Source organism: Schizosaccharomyces osmophilus, chromosome 1, assembly GCF_027921745.1.
Source record: "Schizosaccharomyces osmophilus chromosome 1, complete sequence".
Taxonomy (NCBI): domain Eukaryota; kingdom Fungi; phylum Ascomycota; class Schizosaccharomycetes; order Schizosaccharomycetales; family Schizosaccharomycetaceae; genus Schizosaccharomyces; species Schizosaccharomyces osmophilus.
This window is the reverse complement of record NC_079238.1, coordinates 4,828,794-4,845,336: the sequence shown is the minus strand read 5'-3', so window position 1 is coordinate 4,845,336 and position 16,543 is coordinate 4,828,794. Positions and strand designations below refer to the sequence as shown.

At 38.9% G+C, this 16,543-nt stretch overlaps 7 protein-coding genes across 7 annotated transcripts; 1 reads left to right on the top strand and 6 right to left on the bottom strand.

Moving 5' to 3' along the window:
• Positions 1–369: 369 nt before the first annotated feature.
• Positions 370–1,631, top strand: cdc73 (RNA polymerase II accessory factor, Cdc73 family; the record flags this gene model as incomplete). The annotated part of the gene is made up of 4 exons (XM_056180992.1): positions 370–736; positions 785–924; positions 973–1,075; positions 1,120–1,631. 4 exons carry the CDS (start codon positions 370–372, stop codon positions 1,629–1,631), a joined length of 1,122 nt encoding a protein of 373 aa, XP_056035231.1.
• Positions 1,632–1,835: 204 nt separating this feature from the next.
• Positions 1,836–5,417, bottom strand: prp16 (ATP-dependent RNA helicase Prp16; the record flags this gene model as incomplete). Its single annotated transcript, XM_056180991.1, has 1 exon — positions 1,836–5,417. The coding sequence occupies one exon, from the start codon at positions 5,415–5,417 to the stop codon at positions 1,836–1,838; it is 3,582 nt and encodes a 1,193-aa protein (XP_056034932.1).
• Positions 5,418–5,851: 434 nt separating this feature from the next.
• Positions 5,852–7,441, bottom strand: pwp1 (WD repeat protein Pwp1; the record flags this gene model as incomplete). The annotated part of the gene is made up of 1 exon (XM_056180990.1): positions 5,852–7,441. One exon carries the CDS (start codon positions 7,439–7,441, stop codon positions 5,852–5,854), a length of 1,590 nt encoding a protein of 529 aa, XP_056034933.1.
• A 1,053-nt stretch (positions 7,442–8,494) lies between these two features.
• rec15 (meiotic recombination protein Rec15) lies at positions 8,495–9,110 on the bottom strand (the record flags this gene model as incomplete). Its single annotated transcript, XM_056180989.1, has 2 exons — positions 8,495–8,856; positions 8,906–9,110. 2 exons carry the CDS (start codon positions 9,108–9,110, stop codon positions 8,495–8,497), a joined length of 567 nt encoding a protein of 188 aa, XP_056034930.1.
• A 347-nt stretch (positions 9,111–9,457) lies between these two features.
• his2 (histidinol dehydrogenase His2) lies at positions 9,458–10,777 on the bottom strand (the record flags this gene model as incomplete). Its single annotated transcript, XM_056180988.1, has 1 exon — positions 9,458–10,777. One exon carries the CDS (start codon positions 10,775–10,777, stop codon positions 9,458–9,460), a length of 1,320 nt encoding a protein of 439 aa, XP_056034931.1.
• A 256-nt stretch (positions 10,778–11,033) lies between these two features.
• On the bottom strand, positions 11,034–13,067 carry ppp16 (acylpeptide hydrolase; the record flags this gene model as incomplete). Its single annotated transcript, XM_056180987.1, has 1 exon — positions 11,034–13,067. The coding sequence occupies one exon, from the start codon at positions 13,065–13,067 to the stop codon at positions 11,034–11,036; it is 2,034 nt and encodes a 677-aa protein (XP_056034928.1).
• Positions 13,068–13,841: 774 nt separating this feature from the next.
• atg2402 (autophagy associated protein Atg24c) lies at positions 13,842–15,008 on the bottom strand (the record flags this gene model as incomplete). Its single annotated transcript, XM_056180986.1, has 1 exon — positions 13,842–15,008. One exon carries the CDS (start codon positions 15,006–15,008, stop codon positions 13,842–13,844), a length of 1,167 nt encoding a protein of 388 aa, XP_056034929.1.
• Between the last annotated feature and the right edge of the window lie 1,535 nt (positions 15,009–16,543).

Below are 16,543 nucleotides of genomic sequence, written 5' to 3'. Positions count from 1 at the left end.
TTTGAATTTTTGTTGCCTTCTGTATTTTATATTATGAGTCTTGCTTAGGAAAGGAAGTACCAAGATATATATATTTTTGGTGCTAGTCTGTAAAAATAGTACTGTCTGTAGGGTATGCGAAAATAAATTCAGTTATTCAAGTTCCTTGTATTCCAACAGTTAGTAGTAGTTTTCGGACTCTTCATTTGTAGCATGTAGTTCAGCACCGAAAGCACCAAAAATGCTACAATGGATAATCAAAAGTCTTAAAATTTTTGTTATATTTTAGTAATTTGTTTTAGGAATTGACATTTTTCAGTAACCAAGATTCGACACTCCGTCATGCCTTGGAACTACCTGACTTTTGCCGTTTTTTGTTGAGCACCAGAAATGGAGCAACTAGATGCGTTGTTGGGTTTAAAAAACAGTATTAGTAAAAATGAGACACCAAAACTTTTAGCAAACGAAAATACCAATTCCGGAGTAGAAAAATTATCGGAAGCCAAGTTTGTTGCCTTTGCAGAGTCACCAAAGCCCTTCAATTTAGATGAAAACACGAAATTTATAAAGCTAGAAACCAGCGAACCATTTACGCTTAGAAGCATCTATTTTGCTTGGCTGTTGAGAGATTCCAGTATTGCTGACTATATCCAACAATGCTCGGAGTATGGTATTCGCAACCTAACTTTCTTGGAAAGAACCGATTTAATCTCTTGGTTGGAAGGTTCTGCTGAAAGCGAACATGTCGTTGGATTAGGTATGCGAGTCGTTTCCTATAAGGAAGCCAACTAACAATTTCCAATAGAAACAAAAGAAACCGGAAAAGCAGAGGTTCCCACTAGAGAACATAAAGTCGGAGAAAAAAGCGAGCAAGTAAAATGGTTGCAAGATAACTCTCGTGTTGTCTCCAATCATAATACTATCCTTCACGGTGCTAAGCCCACGGTATGTTTCCATCGTTGTATTGTATCATTGCTTGACTAATTTTGGTAGAACTTTCTCTCGTTGCGTAAGGACGTTTTAGATTATATCCATATGAACAAAAGCTCTCATGGCTCAGCTGCTGAAGATGCTGACAGGTCTGCTAAAAGAAGAAGTATGCTTGATTTATGGTGCTTATATGTACTAACCTTTCTCCAGACCGTGATCCTATTATTTTACTCTCTCCCTCTGCTTCTTCTCTTTTGACTATGCACAATGTAAAGAAGTTCCTTGAAGAAGGCATCTTTGTACCACCTCTCGAAGCTGCTCAAGCCGCAGGCGGCGGACGCGGCTCAGGATTGGTAACTGTGAATCATAAAAGTTCCAAATCTAACTTGGGTACTATGCGGTTCATTGTTGTAGACAACACGGAGAATTTTAAACCAGATTATTGGAATCGTGTAGTTTGTGTTTTTACCACAGGCCAGGCATGGCAATTCCGTGATTATAAATGGTCGGAACCCCATCAGCTTTTTCATCATGTCAAAGGTTTCCTTGTTCAATATATCGGTGATGCTCCTCATCCTGCTACAAGGGATTGGAATGTTGAAGGCGTCTTTGTTGAACGTGTCCGACGACACACAGATCGTGAGGTTGTCAGCCAGTTATGGGACAAATTAGAACGATGGGTGGAAAATCGATGGCCTCTGTTAAACGGTGGTAGACGATAAACATGGCCATCATTGAAGATTACGTGTCATTAAACCTGTCCCTCCATTAATTTCTTTTTGGTCGATATTTGGAAAAAATTAATTCACTTACTTATCCATCTTTATTGTTAACTGTACAAGGAAGTGCTCAATTATTCAAATCATTTATACCTAATCCATAAAATAGTATTTAATATACACGAAACAAGGACTAGCAGTTTATGCTTAAAATCCCCGTACCCGACGTGGGGCTTTCGCTCGTATCACCGCTTTTCTAGCAGGTTTTTTTGGTACATCATCATTGGAGTTCTTCTTCTGAGCATCTATTTCACGATCTGCCTCAATCTGTTCTTCCAACTTCATTTTACTAGAGTAAACACGTTCGTAATTCTCGGTTTCATTGCGAACACGCTCTTTTAAAGAATAATAAACGCCGCCAAATTCTGCTAACCAGTATGGGTCAACACTTGTAACAACATTCATATATTCTTTCGAAGTTAGCACCAATTCGTGATAAATAACATAATCCGGTAAATAACCCAGTCCATACAGACTGGAGGTAACGTGCAAATGACACGGCATGCCACTACGCAAATGTGTATATTCACCGATTCCTTTAGCTGTTGCAGCCTGATGGAAGTATGATGAACATAAAACTTTTCGGATAATGTCCCATTCAGACCCAGCTGACTTGATGGGTATTTTTTGAGTAGTCATAATTTCCACCAACTGTTGCCGAACATCGCTGGCTCTTTTTAATATTTTACCATGCAAAAAATGTTTACTACACCATGAATCAGAGCATCCATTTCTTCTCCATTGCAAATAAACGTTCAAGAGGGTAAGATGATCGCTTTCTGGAACATTGAATTTCTCTCGAGCTGCATCACTTTCTTCGGCCCTTTCCTTCGGGCGATAGAATACTGACGGTACTGACAACATTGATACAATCGTGATGACTTCTTCAGTACAATGGTAGTCTTCAGCCATAATAATAAGTTTTGACAATGATGGATCCATTGGGAAAAGAGGCATTTTTCTTCCTATTTCTGTAAGTTCACCGTAATTATCCAAAGCGCCCAAAGTCCAAAGTTCGTATAAAGAAGCCATTAAAGTCTTCGCTGGTGGTGGATCCATAAATTCAAAATGTAGTATGTTTTTTATCCCAAGAGATTTTAAAAGCAGAACCGTATGAGAAAGATTAGTCCTTTGAATTTCTGGTAAAGTTGTTTGAAACATTTCGCGAATATAAGCTAATTCCGTATATAAACGATATGCTAGACCGGGCCCTGTACGACCTGCACGACCAGATCTTTGATTAGCATTTGCTTGAGAAATAGGGGTGATCTGTAAAGTATCAATCCCCATTTTAGCATTATACATTTTCAATTTACAGTAACCGCTGTCGACAACATAAGATATACCATGTACCGTAAGAGAGGTTTCGGCAATGTTTGTTGCAACAACGACCTTCCTAACACCTGATTCAGCAGATTCAAAGATCTTCGCCTGTAAATCAGCTGGCATCTGAGAGTAGATTGGAAGGATGGAAAGCCTCGGAGCATCGTCTAATTGATTTAGTCGGTCTGCCATGATTTCGCAAGTAGCCTCAATATCTTCCTGACCGGTCATAAAAATCAGTATATCACCTGCAGGCTGCGATAAATGAATCTGAAGCGCCTGCCGAACTGCGCCTTCAACATAATCCGTACAGGGAATTTTAGAAAACATAACATCAACGGGGTATGTACGACCAGGAATGGCAAATTGAGGTGCACCTCCAAAGAAATCGGAGAATCTTTGTGAATTCATAGTTGCAGAAGTTACAATCAACTTCAAATCTCTTCTGACTGATATTATCTTCTTTAATAATCCCATTAAAATATCCGTATTAAGTGATCTTTCGTGCGCTTCATCCATTATGATAACACTATAGCGCTCCAAACTGTTTTGTACTAAGGACTCTCGCAACAATACACCATCCGTCATATACTTTATCACGGTGTCCGGACTGGTCACATCTTCAAAACGAATGGAATATCCAACTAAGGAGCCAAGGCCAACACCCATCTCCTCGCTCACGCGTTTAGCTACAGACATTGCAGCAACACGTCGTGGTTGAGTACACCCAATCATCCCATTGGTATCATAGCCATCTTCGTACAGGAATTGAGCAAGCTGAGTTGTCTTACCAGAACCTGTTTCACCAACCACAATAAGTACCTGATTATCACGAATAACAGACAACAACTGCTCACGTACAGCAAACGCAGGAAGCATTTCCCTTTGTTCTTTATAAGTCTTTGTCCTGGCAGAGTTGTCAATTGCTTCTTTTTTCGGACCTGATTTACCGGCAACCGTAGAGGATGTGCGACTCTGTTTTTTATGAACATCCTCTTCTGAAGTTTCTTTGACACCCATAACATTTCCCAAAGAAGTACCAGCAAGTGTCGTAGCTGCTGTAGCAGCCTTCTGACGTTCTCTAAACTCTCGTCGTTCACGAACAACGCCAGACCCCCGGCGAGCATTTATAGCAAGGTCACTTTGAGGATCACGCACAGAAGTTATTTCTTGCTGCCTTAATGTAAAATTAACACCGTCAAGAAAATGAGGTCGAAGTTCGTGTACCAAGAGGTGAATACGCCTTTCTTCAGAGGCTGAAAAATCCGACTCTAGTCCAGGGGTAGCAGCTATGCCAGAAGTAATCATTCGGTTTTTCTCCCATATCGAGTTTTCCTTCATTCTTTCGGTGGCCTGGACAGAAAGGTGCCGTTTTTGAGACTCAATGAACTCAACTTCTCTTTGCTTGTCTTCCTCTGTCTCAAAATCAGCGAATGGGTTATGAGTTTCATCCCCTAGCAGATTTTGAGACTCAGAATTCATGTACCATTCACGATCTAAATGTGCTTGCTCCTCTTCCCAACGGCGCCGGTCCTCTATGCTTTCGTTGTCTTCTTCAGGATATTCCACGTCTCGTGGATCCCAAGTATTATGTGATACAAAGGAAGTTCCATCCTTTTTTCTACTAGAAAGCTGTTTTTTGCTTGGGAATCGTTTCCGTGGGCCAACAGAATCTTCTCTAAAATCATCATGATTTGTTTTGAATGCGTAGTGGGAGTCGTCGCGGTTATGATAATCATCGTCCCTTGAAGTGTATCGAGATCCAGATCTTTCATCTCTAGCATCCCCTTGACTCCCGCTTGTTGTAGAATAGCTGCGTTGATGATATTGCTTTACTCTGTCGTCTCCGTCTTCCTTTTCGTTTTCGTAATGGTCGTCATCATTCCATCGACGGCGCAAAGGACGATCAGACCGTGAAGGGATTTTTGGCTTTTTGAATTCCACACGGTCATGATTTCCAACGGTTCCTACGTGAGAAGGTAATGATCCTTCACGTAAACCTTGAGACCTCTCAGCTTGTTCGTGTCTTTTCTCGCTTGCTAAAGTATCTAAGCCTAACAAGGAGAAATTGACTCCCGGTTCATGATTATGTGTTCGTTTTACGGGGACAACCAAACCCGCCTTGGTTTGACCATCGCTGTAGGGTAAAGTATCCGCTGGTGGACCCATGGCATCATTCGTTCTTATTAAAATCTTACATAGATCATAAATAACTATAGTATCCTGATCGGAAAAGCGCCCGAATGTCCTTAACGCCTTGCTAAACCCTTCTTCACTCGATTGACCTTTGGCAATCGGTAAAACCCGTTTCGCTAGCGATTCACTAGCATCTTTACTTGGAATATACTCTTGAATTTTTCTAATTAACTCAGAAAATAAGCTGTCATTGTAAGAATTTGATGACATACCTATTACTGGCCAAAATGTAGGGTTTGACGGTCGAAAGGAAGCGTTTCTGATTGTGGCCAACAGAAAGTACTACTCTTGCAAAAACTCTCTAAAGTAGAATTGAAAAAAATTAATTATTAATTTCAATTTATTTGAGGCTATTGGATCAAATCTTAATAGTGCTTCTACCTGACTGAAACCAAACGCGACTTAATTGACCATTCATAAAAAATACAGAAACCTCATACATACACTGAATCTAATGAAAGAAAAAAGTATTAACAATCCTTTATTGACTCTAACCAAAAATTCCCAATTTTACCATGCAAACCAAATTGCAATGTCCATTATTAATAAAAACGTCTAATCAACTTTTGATACACAACACCCACATATATCCAACTTTTTATAAAAGCAAAGAGTTCCGAATTAAATGATGATTAGTGTAAAAATTAAGCCATGTCCTGATCTTCACCTTCATCGGCAGAATCATCATCCTCGTCGTTTGCTTCAATATCCTCATATTCATCTTCTTCGTCAGAGTCATCATTGGCAGCTGCGTCGTCCAATTGAACAACCCGTTCCTTGGAAGCAACAGAGTCTTTACTGACACGAGTGTCAAACGCTCTTCTGACACCAGAATTTGTTGCAGTATCCCAAACGCGAACAAGGCCCTTACTTCCTGAAGCAGCCAAATGGAAGGCAACAGGTTCATCAGGAATGAAGGAGCAAGTAAACACACGACCAACGTCAAGGTCACGAGAAACCGCCAACTTAGGGGCGTTGTCAGATGTATTCCACAATTTGACCATTCGATCAGTCGAACCGGTAGCGACAAAGAAAGGAATGTTGGGGTTGATGCTCAAACAAGAAATAGGGCCGTCGTGCGCTTGTAGTTGCCAAACGGGTTTGCTCATGTCTCTAGCATCACAGTAGTACAGTATACCGGCGTCAGAACCAATGAAAAAGTTGTTTTCATTGTGAGGATCCCATGCCACATTTTCAACATCACTGTCAATAGTAATTGATAAAGGAGCAGCGTCAGCACGCAAATCGGCAATTCTAACTGTCTTATCATAACTACCAGAAAGCAAAACAGAGGGCATTTTGGGATGCCAGGATAAAGAGGAGACTTTATCGGTGTGATAAGTAAAGGATTTTACGCAAGTACAAGATGCCAAATCCCAAAGCTTAATACTAGAGTCTGCGGAACCAGAGGCCAAAAGATTGTGAGCGTTGCGGTTCGAAGAAAGAGCAAGAACAGCATCGGTGTGGGTTTTGGGGTTCACCTTGGGAGCCTTTTTCTTCTTTTTATTTGAAGTTGAGGATGCACCACTTGCACCTAAAACAGCAGCTGGGTAAACCGCATCAACCACGTCTAAATTCCAAATCTCAATTTCAGTATCAAATGTTCCTACAGCCACGTAGTTCCCGGGTGTATCATCAGAAGTACCAACCTTGTAATCAAGCCATTCTAAACACAAAGGGAAAGATGGAAGAAGAAAGTCGTGATGAACATAGAGATTTTCTTCATTTGATTCATACAAATATACTTCGACATGGGACATGTTGTCCTCTGTACGTGCAGCCAACAAAAGGTTGTCTGTAGGGTAAATTTGCATCTCTTCACGTTCCACTTGTTCTTCTTCCTGTGTATTCATTGTCACATAAGGATCATTCTCTCCATTTTCATGGTATTGAATTCCTTTAATATTGCTAAATGCTGACAAACTATCATCTTGCTCTTCCTCTTCCTCATCGTCGTAATTATCCAACTGGTATTCTTTGAGTTCATCATCTACTTCCTCTGCCGTTTGAACTCCTGCACCTGAGGAAGCAGTTTGATCTTCCGAGTCAGTAAGTGCTTCTTCGTTATTTTCCTGTTCATTATCTGGGTTCTCAAGTTGAGCACGAGCGTCTTCAAGCTTCAACTTGGAAATATTGTTTATCCTCTCATATTCTGCTTCATCCAATTCATAAGTTTTGGGGAATTCTGCAGCGAATCCACGAGGGACGAAGGCTACTGAAGAAATAATGGACATTTTTCAATTTTCTGTACTTTTTTCGTACACAATTCTCAATTTTACGCGTATGCAAAGACGTCTAGATTAAATCCGCAATTTTGTTTTTGATTTTTCCTGTTTTTGGTCAAAAAACAACCAATAATTCCCAAAAAGTAATTTTTGGGAAGATGGAGAAAGAGAAATGGTTGCAGCAGGAAAGCATATTTCGAGCTGTTGTTACAACGCATTATTTACATAGCGCAATGGGCCAACAAAACGAAAATATTATTTACGACGCAATAATGTAATACACTAGTAAATACAAAAACAAATTTTTGGTAAAACTGAGAACATTCAATTTACTTCCTAGTGTATTCTGCTCTATTCGTTGAAAATCAAAATAAAGAGTGTTAAAAAAGTTCCAATTTCATTAACGAAATTATATCTGAAATACTGGGTTTCTCCCTTCGGTAAAAAAAGTTTACATAACATTCCTTTGGAAAATCATCGAGTTTCTGATTTAGGTCAATGCGCTGTAAACTAGCATCTGAATTTTCATTCAGCACAACTGCATCAGTCAATATAACAACTATACGTCCCTCATTCTTCACTAGACATTCCTTTCTCGTCGTAATGTTTCGACGAAAAAAGCCGTCACAAATGCTATAAATAGCAAACATTTCAGCTAAACAACATATTAACTACCATTGTTAATAGCTTTTCTGGAGTTAGAAAGCTTTGTTTTGACATAGTTTAGGTAAGTTTGCAAGTGAGACTTTTCATTGAGACACCTGAATGCTTTGTAAAAGTGATGACAAAAACCTGAGCAATATAGGAAGTGCCGTCTGAGACACTTGTTCAATGATACCGCTTTATAATAGGAAGAGTCTGAGATTTTAAGCCAAGTATTCTGTGTCTTCTAAAAAGTTGAAACATGAAATCCATAAGTATCACATACTAACCTTTAACAGATGTTTGCATAGGTGCAGCCAGACAGAAAATAAAATTAATACACATGGAAATCTGTATGCATTTCGAGCTGAATTGCTTTGGTTTTTGTAGAATGAAGTAGCTTCCACAGTAGTCTTTTCCTTAATAGTCATCTTCAGCCAAGAAGTCCAAAGCTAAAACCCTTTTTCTCATGGAAGTTGCGTTTCTTTTTGCTGCTGACGTTGGATTCGCCTGGACAGGTTTTGAATGAGTCGTAGTGGTTTTCCGTTTTGGTTCTTTTGCTGACATTTGTTTCATTGTAGCAGCCATTGTAGTAGCGGTCGACTCCTTTATAAGCTTCTCTAAATGTTTAAACCCGTTTTCTTGCTCTGTTTGAATAGACCCCAGTTGAGCTTGTATATTAAATATGTTTTTTTCCAGGGTTTCCATGCGCAAGTTGGTTTTCTGTTGTTCTTCCACCACCTTTTGGAGATAAGTTTGGAAGTTGTTTAACGTTTGAAACACTAAAAGAGTCTTCATTAGTTTACTGCGTACCGTTTTATCATATCTTACTGTAGGACGAAACTTGATGGTGATTTTGAGTGACAGATTTGAAATTTTGATCCATGTTTTGATTCGTCGCTTCTTGTAGCACTTTCATCTCTCCTATGATACTCAAAATACGGCTGTTCGTATTTTTTTGACTCAATTGCATATCTTCAGCTTGCATAGCTAGTTTTCGTGACCATAATTGTGCCGCTGAGACTGAGTAGCTCATTTTATTAAAAGATTGTTTTAGTTTAGTTTGTGTTTGATTCTTTCAGGTATAAATATTGACTGAACAAAGGTAATGAATTTTGTTATGAAGGTGGTTCTTGGTGTATGTTTTCAGCACGATATAGACGCGTCTTAAAAACTATTAGCTCCTTGAAGACCCACAGAATATATAATTTTTTATCTACATAAATATAAATTTATTTAAATTTAAATTTAAAAAAAATCTGTGATCACAACCAATGTGTTAAATAACTATATTTGGTAATCTTTCAATTTCCCAGCAGATAACATTAAAACCTCCATCCTTGCCATTTATCCTAAACGTATTTCATTATTTGATATTCAACTTTAAAGCTTTACACCACGAACGCGAACTGCGTCAGCGTGAGCAGTAAGTCCTTCCAATTCGGCAAGTCGAATAACAGAAGGACCCAGACGTTGAATACCCTCTTCACTAAGTTCTTGGGTAGTAATGTATTTCAAAAAGCTGTCTGTGTTTACACCAGAATAGGAGCTAGCATATCCGTAAGTTGGTAATGTGTGGTTTGTGCCAGAAGCATAATCTCCCATACTAACAGGAGACCAGGGACCAACAAAAACGCTACCTGCGTTAAACACTTTTGGAAGATAAGAGGAAGCATTCTTAAGGTGAAGAACAAGATGTTCTGGGCCATAGAGGTTGGACCATTCAAATGCTTCATCGGCAGAGTCAGTACGGATGATGACGGACTTCTTAATTGCATGTTGGATAATAGAAGAACGAGATAAACGCAAGGCATGTTGATTAATGGCAGCCTCGATTTCATCAAATTGCTCATCCGTAAGTGCTAATGCAATCAAAACAATTTGACTATCCATACCATGCTCTGCCTGCGAAAGTAAATCAAGAGCAACGCTTTCGGCATTGCAAGATTCATCAACAATGACCAATACTTCAGAAGGACCGGCAGGAAGGTCGATAGCAACTAAAGCACCATAATCATTCTGAACGTGCATTTTAGCTGCAGTCACGAATTGATTACCGGGACCGAAAATCTTGTTAACCTTGGGAATACCGGGAAGACCATAAGCCATAGCAGCTACAGCTTGAGCACCACCTGCTAAAATAATTTCCTCGGCACCAAGTTTGTGGGCAATATAGACAATCTCTGGAGCCACAGTGCCATCCTTACGAGCAGGTGTGGAGATGACGATATGAGGGCAACCAGCAACCTTGGCCGGAACGCCCAACATCAAAGCAGTTGAGGGCAAGACAGCTGTACCACCTGGAATATATAATCCAACACGCTCGATAGGACGAGACATTCTCTGGCAGACAACACCACGCATGGTTTCAACTGAGATGTTGGGGCGTAATTGAGCAGAGTGAAAAGCATAGATGTTGTTGTAAGCGATGTCGATATCCTCTCGAATTCTTGGAGCAACCTTCATCATTGACTCATTAAAGGGAGCTTTCATTACAGCGGACTTTAATTCTGCCTTTTCAAACTTGGCAGCGCATTCAATGAGAGCTTTCTCACCACGAGCTTTTACATCGTCAATAATAGGCTCCACTATTTTACGGATGTTTTGGGTATCTTGGATAGGACGAGCCAAAATACGTTCACGTTCAGAAGGACTAACGGCAGATGCCTTATAAGTAGGGACTTGAACTTCGTACTTCACCATTATTGCCAAAAAATTCGTTCTAATATATCAAAACTTTAGATTATAAAATTTTTTTTTAAAGTAAAGTAAAATTCTGGTTAGTATTCTACTTTGTTTTACGTTTCTGCGAAAGAAAGAAATTTGATTGATCTGTTATAGATGCTAAAGTATACGGCATTATCGTGAAATCCGCGGTATTTCCAAAATCATGATGAAAAAATTAAACAGGATAGGTAGTTTAAATATTACATTGTAGCTAAAATACATTTATTCTGTGTCAATCATCGCTCACGAACTTGGTAATCCAACTCAAGACTTCATTGTGCCAGCGCAAAGAGTTCTCTGGCTTAAGGACCCAATGGTTTTCATCCTCAAAAACAAGAAGTTTGCTAGGAACGTTTTTGTATTGGAGTGAATTGAAGGCAGAAATGCCCTCACTTTCTGTTAGTCGATAATCTTTCGAACTGTGGATGACAAGTTGGGGGGTTGCCCAATAGTTGACAAAATTAGAAGGATTCCAGCGTTCATATACAGCTCTGTTCTCCCAAGGGGTACCACCGAAGTCATGAATAGGGAAGTAAAGCTCGTCTGTGCTGTAAAATGTGTTCAATGTGTTGAAGACTCCGTCATGGCATACTAAAGCTCGAAAGCGGCGTCCCAAAGGATGACCTTGAATCCAATTAATCATATAGCCACCGTAGGAAGCACCCAATGCCACCATTTTACTTCCATCGACATAGGGAATTTTATTAGTCGCATAGTCAACACCATGAACAATGTCGTTATATGGCCGTCCTCCCCAGTTCAGGGCGATATCATCAGTAAATTTTTGACCATAGCCAGTTGATCCAGTGGGGTCAATGGTAAACACAACGAATCCAGCATTCGCGACTACTGCAGGATTCCAACGTGTAGACCAAGTGTTGGTCCATGATCCCTGGGGTCCTCCGTGAATAAGGATCGCAAGGGGATATTTTTTTGACGCATTAAAGTTTTGTGGTCGGACAAGCCATCCGTGAATTTTGCGACCATTCGTTCCGTTATACCATACCTCCTCATACGAGGATTGGTCTAAACCAAGATTCGCATCCAGCAAAAGTTCTTCCACCTTCTTAGCTGGGTCATATAGAACAAAATATTTTGGGCGAACAAAGGAGGATTTACTGAGCCATAACTTTGATCCCTCGGAGTTGGAAACCGATAAAACACTTTCGCCTTTGGTTAAAGGAATGACTTGATCCTTCTTGGTGGATATAAAAAACAAAGTTCTTCTTCCTTCGTCATCAGCCATGGCATACAAACCTTTTTCACCACTAGGTAAAGTACCCCATTGAATAGAAGCAGGGGACCGGTCCCAGTTTCGAACAACATGTTGTTTGTATCCAGTTTTGGGATAGTATACTATGATCTGATTTTGATCACTTTCATATTGTGGTGTTCTCATTTCCAACCAGCCAATCTTGGAATCATCTTCCGAAATTATAGGAGAGCTACAAGCACCCATAGCAGTGCTAAGGACTTTCAGCTTCAGAGTAGTCATGTTTAACAAATACACAACTGTCCTTGTTTGAGTTGCTGGGTTAGAATTCGGATCTTTAGCAACGAATACTAAGTCATTAAATGTAGCATCAAAGTCTGTAGAATCCCCAAATGGCTCTATGGGACATTCGAGCCCAGTATTTTCTAAGAGATCAGTAGCTGTAGGCGTAGTTGAATGAAGTGTATGAACGTTTTCGGAATCTTGTTCAAGAATGATAGAATAGAGACTGTTTCTCTCACCAGTTTTCCAGTGGTCCCAATGTCTGACAAACAGGCTATCATAGACATGAACACTAGATTGGTCGGAAGGCTCATCTCTTCCGGAAGTGTCAGTAGAAGTAAAAATTACTCGGTAACGGCTAGATTCCTTCACGATCAATAATTCTGAAATAGGGGCACTATGATCATATAGACCAAATTCTGAACGACTATCAATGTCATACACAAAAATACTCGATCTTGAAGGGCTGGTATCCTTGACATAAAGAAAAGAACGGTCTGTGACCCATTGCGGAACCTTCGCTTCCTTTCCGGGTACTAAAAGTTCTTGATGATTTTTGGCTGAACTGTTGATCAGGTAGATGCCAGAGGAGAAACTGTGATCCGCGAAAGAATAATTCGATTCCGAAAACACACCTAAATCTCCTCGAAAGTTACTGGTGACAGATGATCGCCTGGGAGCTTCCAGCATCCGTTTGGCATCCAACGAGGCTGTCGTAAGAGAAACGATTGCCATCAACAGCAAACAGCAAAGCCTTCTTTCAAAGAGCATTAAAAGTGACCTTTGGATAAAAATTGGAAATGAATTTGATAATAATCGACCAGCTTCACAACCTACTTCTAAACAATTCTTGAGCCAAGCCCGGAATTATACACAGGCTTCAAATTCAATATCAATACTGGAGTTAACCTATATGACAATACGAGAATAATAATGAGGGTCAAATCTCGTTGTTCGTTTTCTTTGAAAGACTTTCCTGTGTTTATGAGATACGATTTCTGTAAGAGTACGTCAATCGTGACTTCCTGTCTTGAGATAGAGGACAAATGTAAACAAAAGGAAATATGTCTTTAATGGTTGTTTATAAATAATAAATAAAAAGGCGAGCTGTTTTACAATGGAGTGTTTCAGTCAGATGTAGACGATCACGGTGCACACTAGTTAGAAGCGTTGAACTTAATAAAATATTCATTCATCGTCATAAGCATTTATAGTTCTAAAACAACAAATTTAGACATCTATGCATTATCATTAGTTGTAAAAGACATCAAGAAGAACAAAGTGAGAGAAAACCAGTCAGTCAAATTCATAGTCAAAACATTAAACATTTATTAGTATGAAACAAAGGATTGCTCTTCATTTCCACTCAAAGAAGAGCAAGAGGGTAAAGCTGACTTGCAAAAAGAAGTGATTAGATGAAGACAGAGAGTAGAGCAATTGAATTATATATTGTATACAATGCACGAGAATGGCACGAAAGCAAAATGATAATTTCTCATAAGGATTCGGTCAAAAAGGAACCATTTACTCCATTGTAAGTACTCTCTAAGTATTTAAACTTTCAAGAATGTCAGTAAAGTGGTTTACATGGTTGTCGCAAATAAGTTGTAATGTCCGTCGAGTTTCGACGTCCAGTCTTTCACGAAGAAATTGCATTTCACCATCTAGTTTTTCATCAAATTGTTGAAGATCTTGGTAACATAATTTGAGAGCCTCTATGGGATTTGCCAGTTCCGTAGATGTTGACCTCTTTTTCCGAAGAAACCTGGGGACAGTGAACAAGCTGGTAGATTTATTTTGGGAGGATAATGTTGTCCTTTTTCGGGAGTTTTGCAAGTTGTTACTAACACTGGGGGTTGGCTGCTCATTGGCAATGGAAGCTTCTATGGCGGAAATTTGAGAGCATTCAAGCTGAATTGTTTCAAACGTTTTTTGTTTTTGCTCTCGTTGTTTCACTAAAGATTTAAAAATGAGTAGATAATCTTCCAAATCCTGGATTGAAGTCAGTATATTCGCTTGAAACGCATTCAGCAGGTGAGCATTAGTTTTCTTCAAGGTTCTAAAGATCGAGGAAATTTCATCTGCATAAAAAGCATGCAAAGGTTTGGAAATTGTTACATCAGATGGAAAAGTCTGTAAACTGCTCATGTGCTGACTACAAGCCTTGGCCAGTTTTTGTAGATCTGTCTCACAATTTTGTAATATCCGTTTCGCATTTTCTTGAACAACAATGGGATAAGGATCAGTGAGAATAGAAGACTTTTCAATGTTCCTCTCACTTTTTATTCCTTGTGGAGGTTTGATGTTTGCGTTTTCCGCTTGCATCCAGGCATTGTGGTAGTAAAATTTCCAGGATTCATTTTCAAGGAATTGATACATGTGCATAGAATTGCTAATCACAGGGTGAGCAATGCATCGGTTTAGGAATGTTTGCAAAGAATGCATTCGCCGGGCCACGAATATCGGTGAAAGAGATCCACCTGAAAACGAGGTGACTGTATGCTTCCTTGGGACCGGAGGGATTGCATATCCACTGTAATCTCTGCTCAAAATGTTATGGAGCATCTCAAAATCACTGTATCTTCGCCGGACGAAGAATTCTTTCTCTTCAAATACTGACAAGTCGCTGTGAGTGCGGACTTGGTACGACACAAATGTTTCTCCATTCCGTAAAGTTTGAATTTGATCATTTTCAATTGTGCATTTGAGCATTGCTTACATACCAAGAGCAATTGGTGGTGATTGCAAACCGTAATCTTTCTGTTGAAGCACTCGAGCTATTTTAGTTTTTCGAGCGAAACAATCCTTTCAATCGTTTCAAAAACTAAAAGATTATATAAAAATACCTTTCAATATGGTATACTTTTTAATTGCTTAATTTGGATTCTTATGTTGGCACTGTAGGAAAGTATAAGTTCAATTGATCAAGTGACCTAAGGATTGATCCTTTCATCGAATCCAATCCTCCATGCAAATTTATAAATTAAAACCAAATATAGTAAGCAGCTTGATAAAATTTTTTTCAATTAAATTACTTTTCGTGTTGAAAACGAATGATCGCTTGGCTATCGTATGGAAACAAGTCTTAGCGGGAATGCAATATTTGCAATATAAATGGGAAATTTGTAGTCTTTCAATACTTATTTTAAAATAGTTTATGGATACAATGGACAAAAGCAGCTTTTCAATTACAAAAAAGAAAGCAAAAGTTGACTCGATATTCTTGTCAAGGCTATCAATGTGAATTCCTTCACATTCAACATGACATAAGGAATTGCAATAATACTCTCTTAAAATACACACGAATATCTATTCATTTTGGTGATTCAAGCAAGACAATTCTTGTGCTTAAAAGTTGAGAGCACAAATGAGTGGGATACTCATTGGTGCCATAAACGAGTATTCCTTGAAGCAGCTTCAATAATTGATTTGAAACTATTACTTTTAGTAGAAGGAGAATTATAGAAACCCGCCGCTCGTGGTGAGATTCTTTTCTTTTGTTTATCCTTTCTAAATTTTATGGAGTGCGATTAGGACCTAAAACGATCCCAATTTTAAGCTTCGAATTATGCTTTCAATAATAATTTACTTAATCAGCTCTTCCCTCTTTCTGATCTTAGCGAAGAAAAGGAAATTCACATCTTTTTGCATAATTGATTTTTCAATTAAATATCTTACTAACGAGGAGTTGTTACTCGTATCACATTTCAAAGTGAAATCCATACATCATCAACTCTATCCTGTACAAAAGGAGAGTAGTGTAACCATAAGAAAGAGACTTGGAGCCATTCTCTCTAAAAGCTTTGATGTCTACAAACTCCTCAGAGAAGCAATCCCTGTATAAACAATGGAAATAAAGGAAAGGAACCCTCCCATCCTCTGACATCCAAATAAACCAAGCAAAATTAAATTATATAAGTCAGTTCACTATTTTTATACTTAGATATCACTCCAAAAACCCACAATATAAATCTAGTGAAAGTCAAGTCACCAAGTATCATTATCATGTAACAAGTCTAAGACGATTCACTTATTGACAGCCAGACTACAACACCGAACTTCAACGGGTTTTCATCTTTATAATATTTTTTTTTTGTTGATTTATACATTACTTTTGAATTCTATCTTCAAAACTTCTTTTTTGAAATGTAAACAAACGATTTATTGTTGTGATAGAATCCCTCAACACGTTATGCTCACTTAACGACAGTTCCGAGTTCACTATATAACTACCATATAGAGCTGTT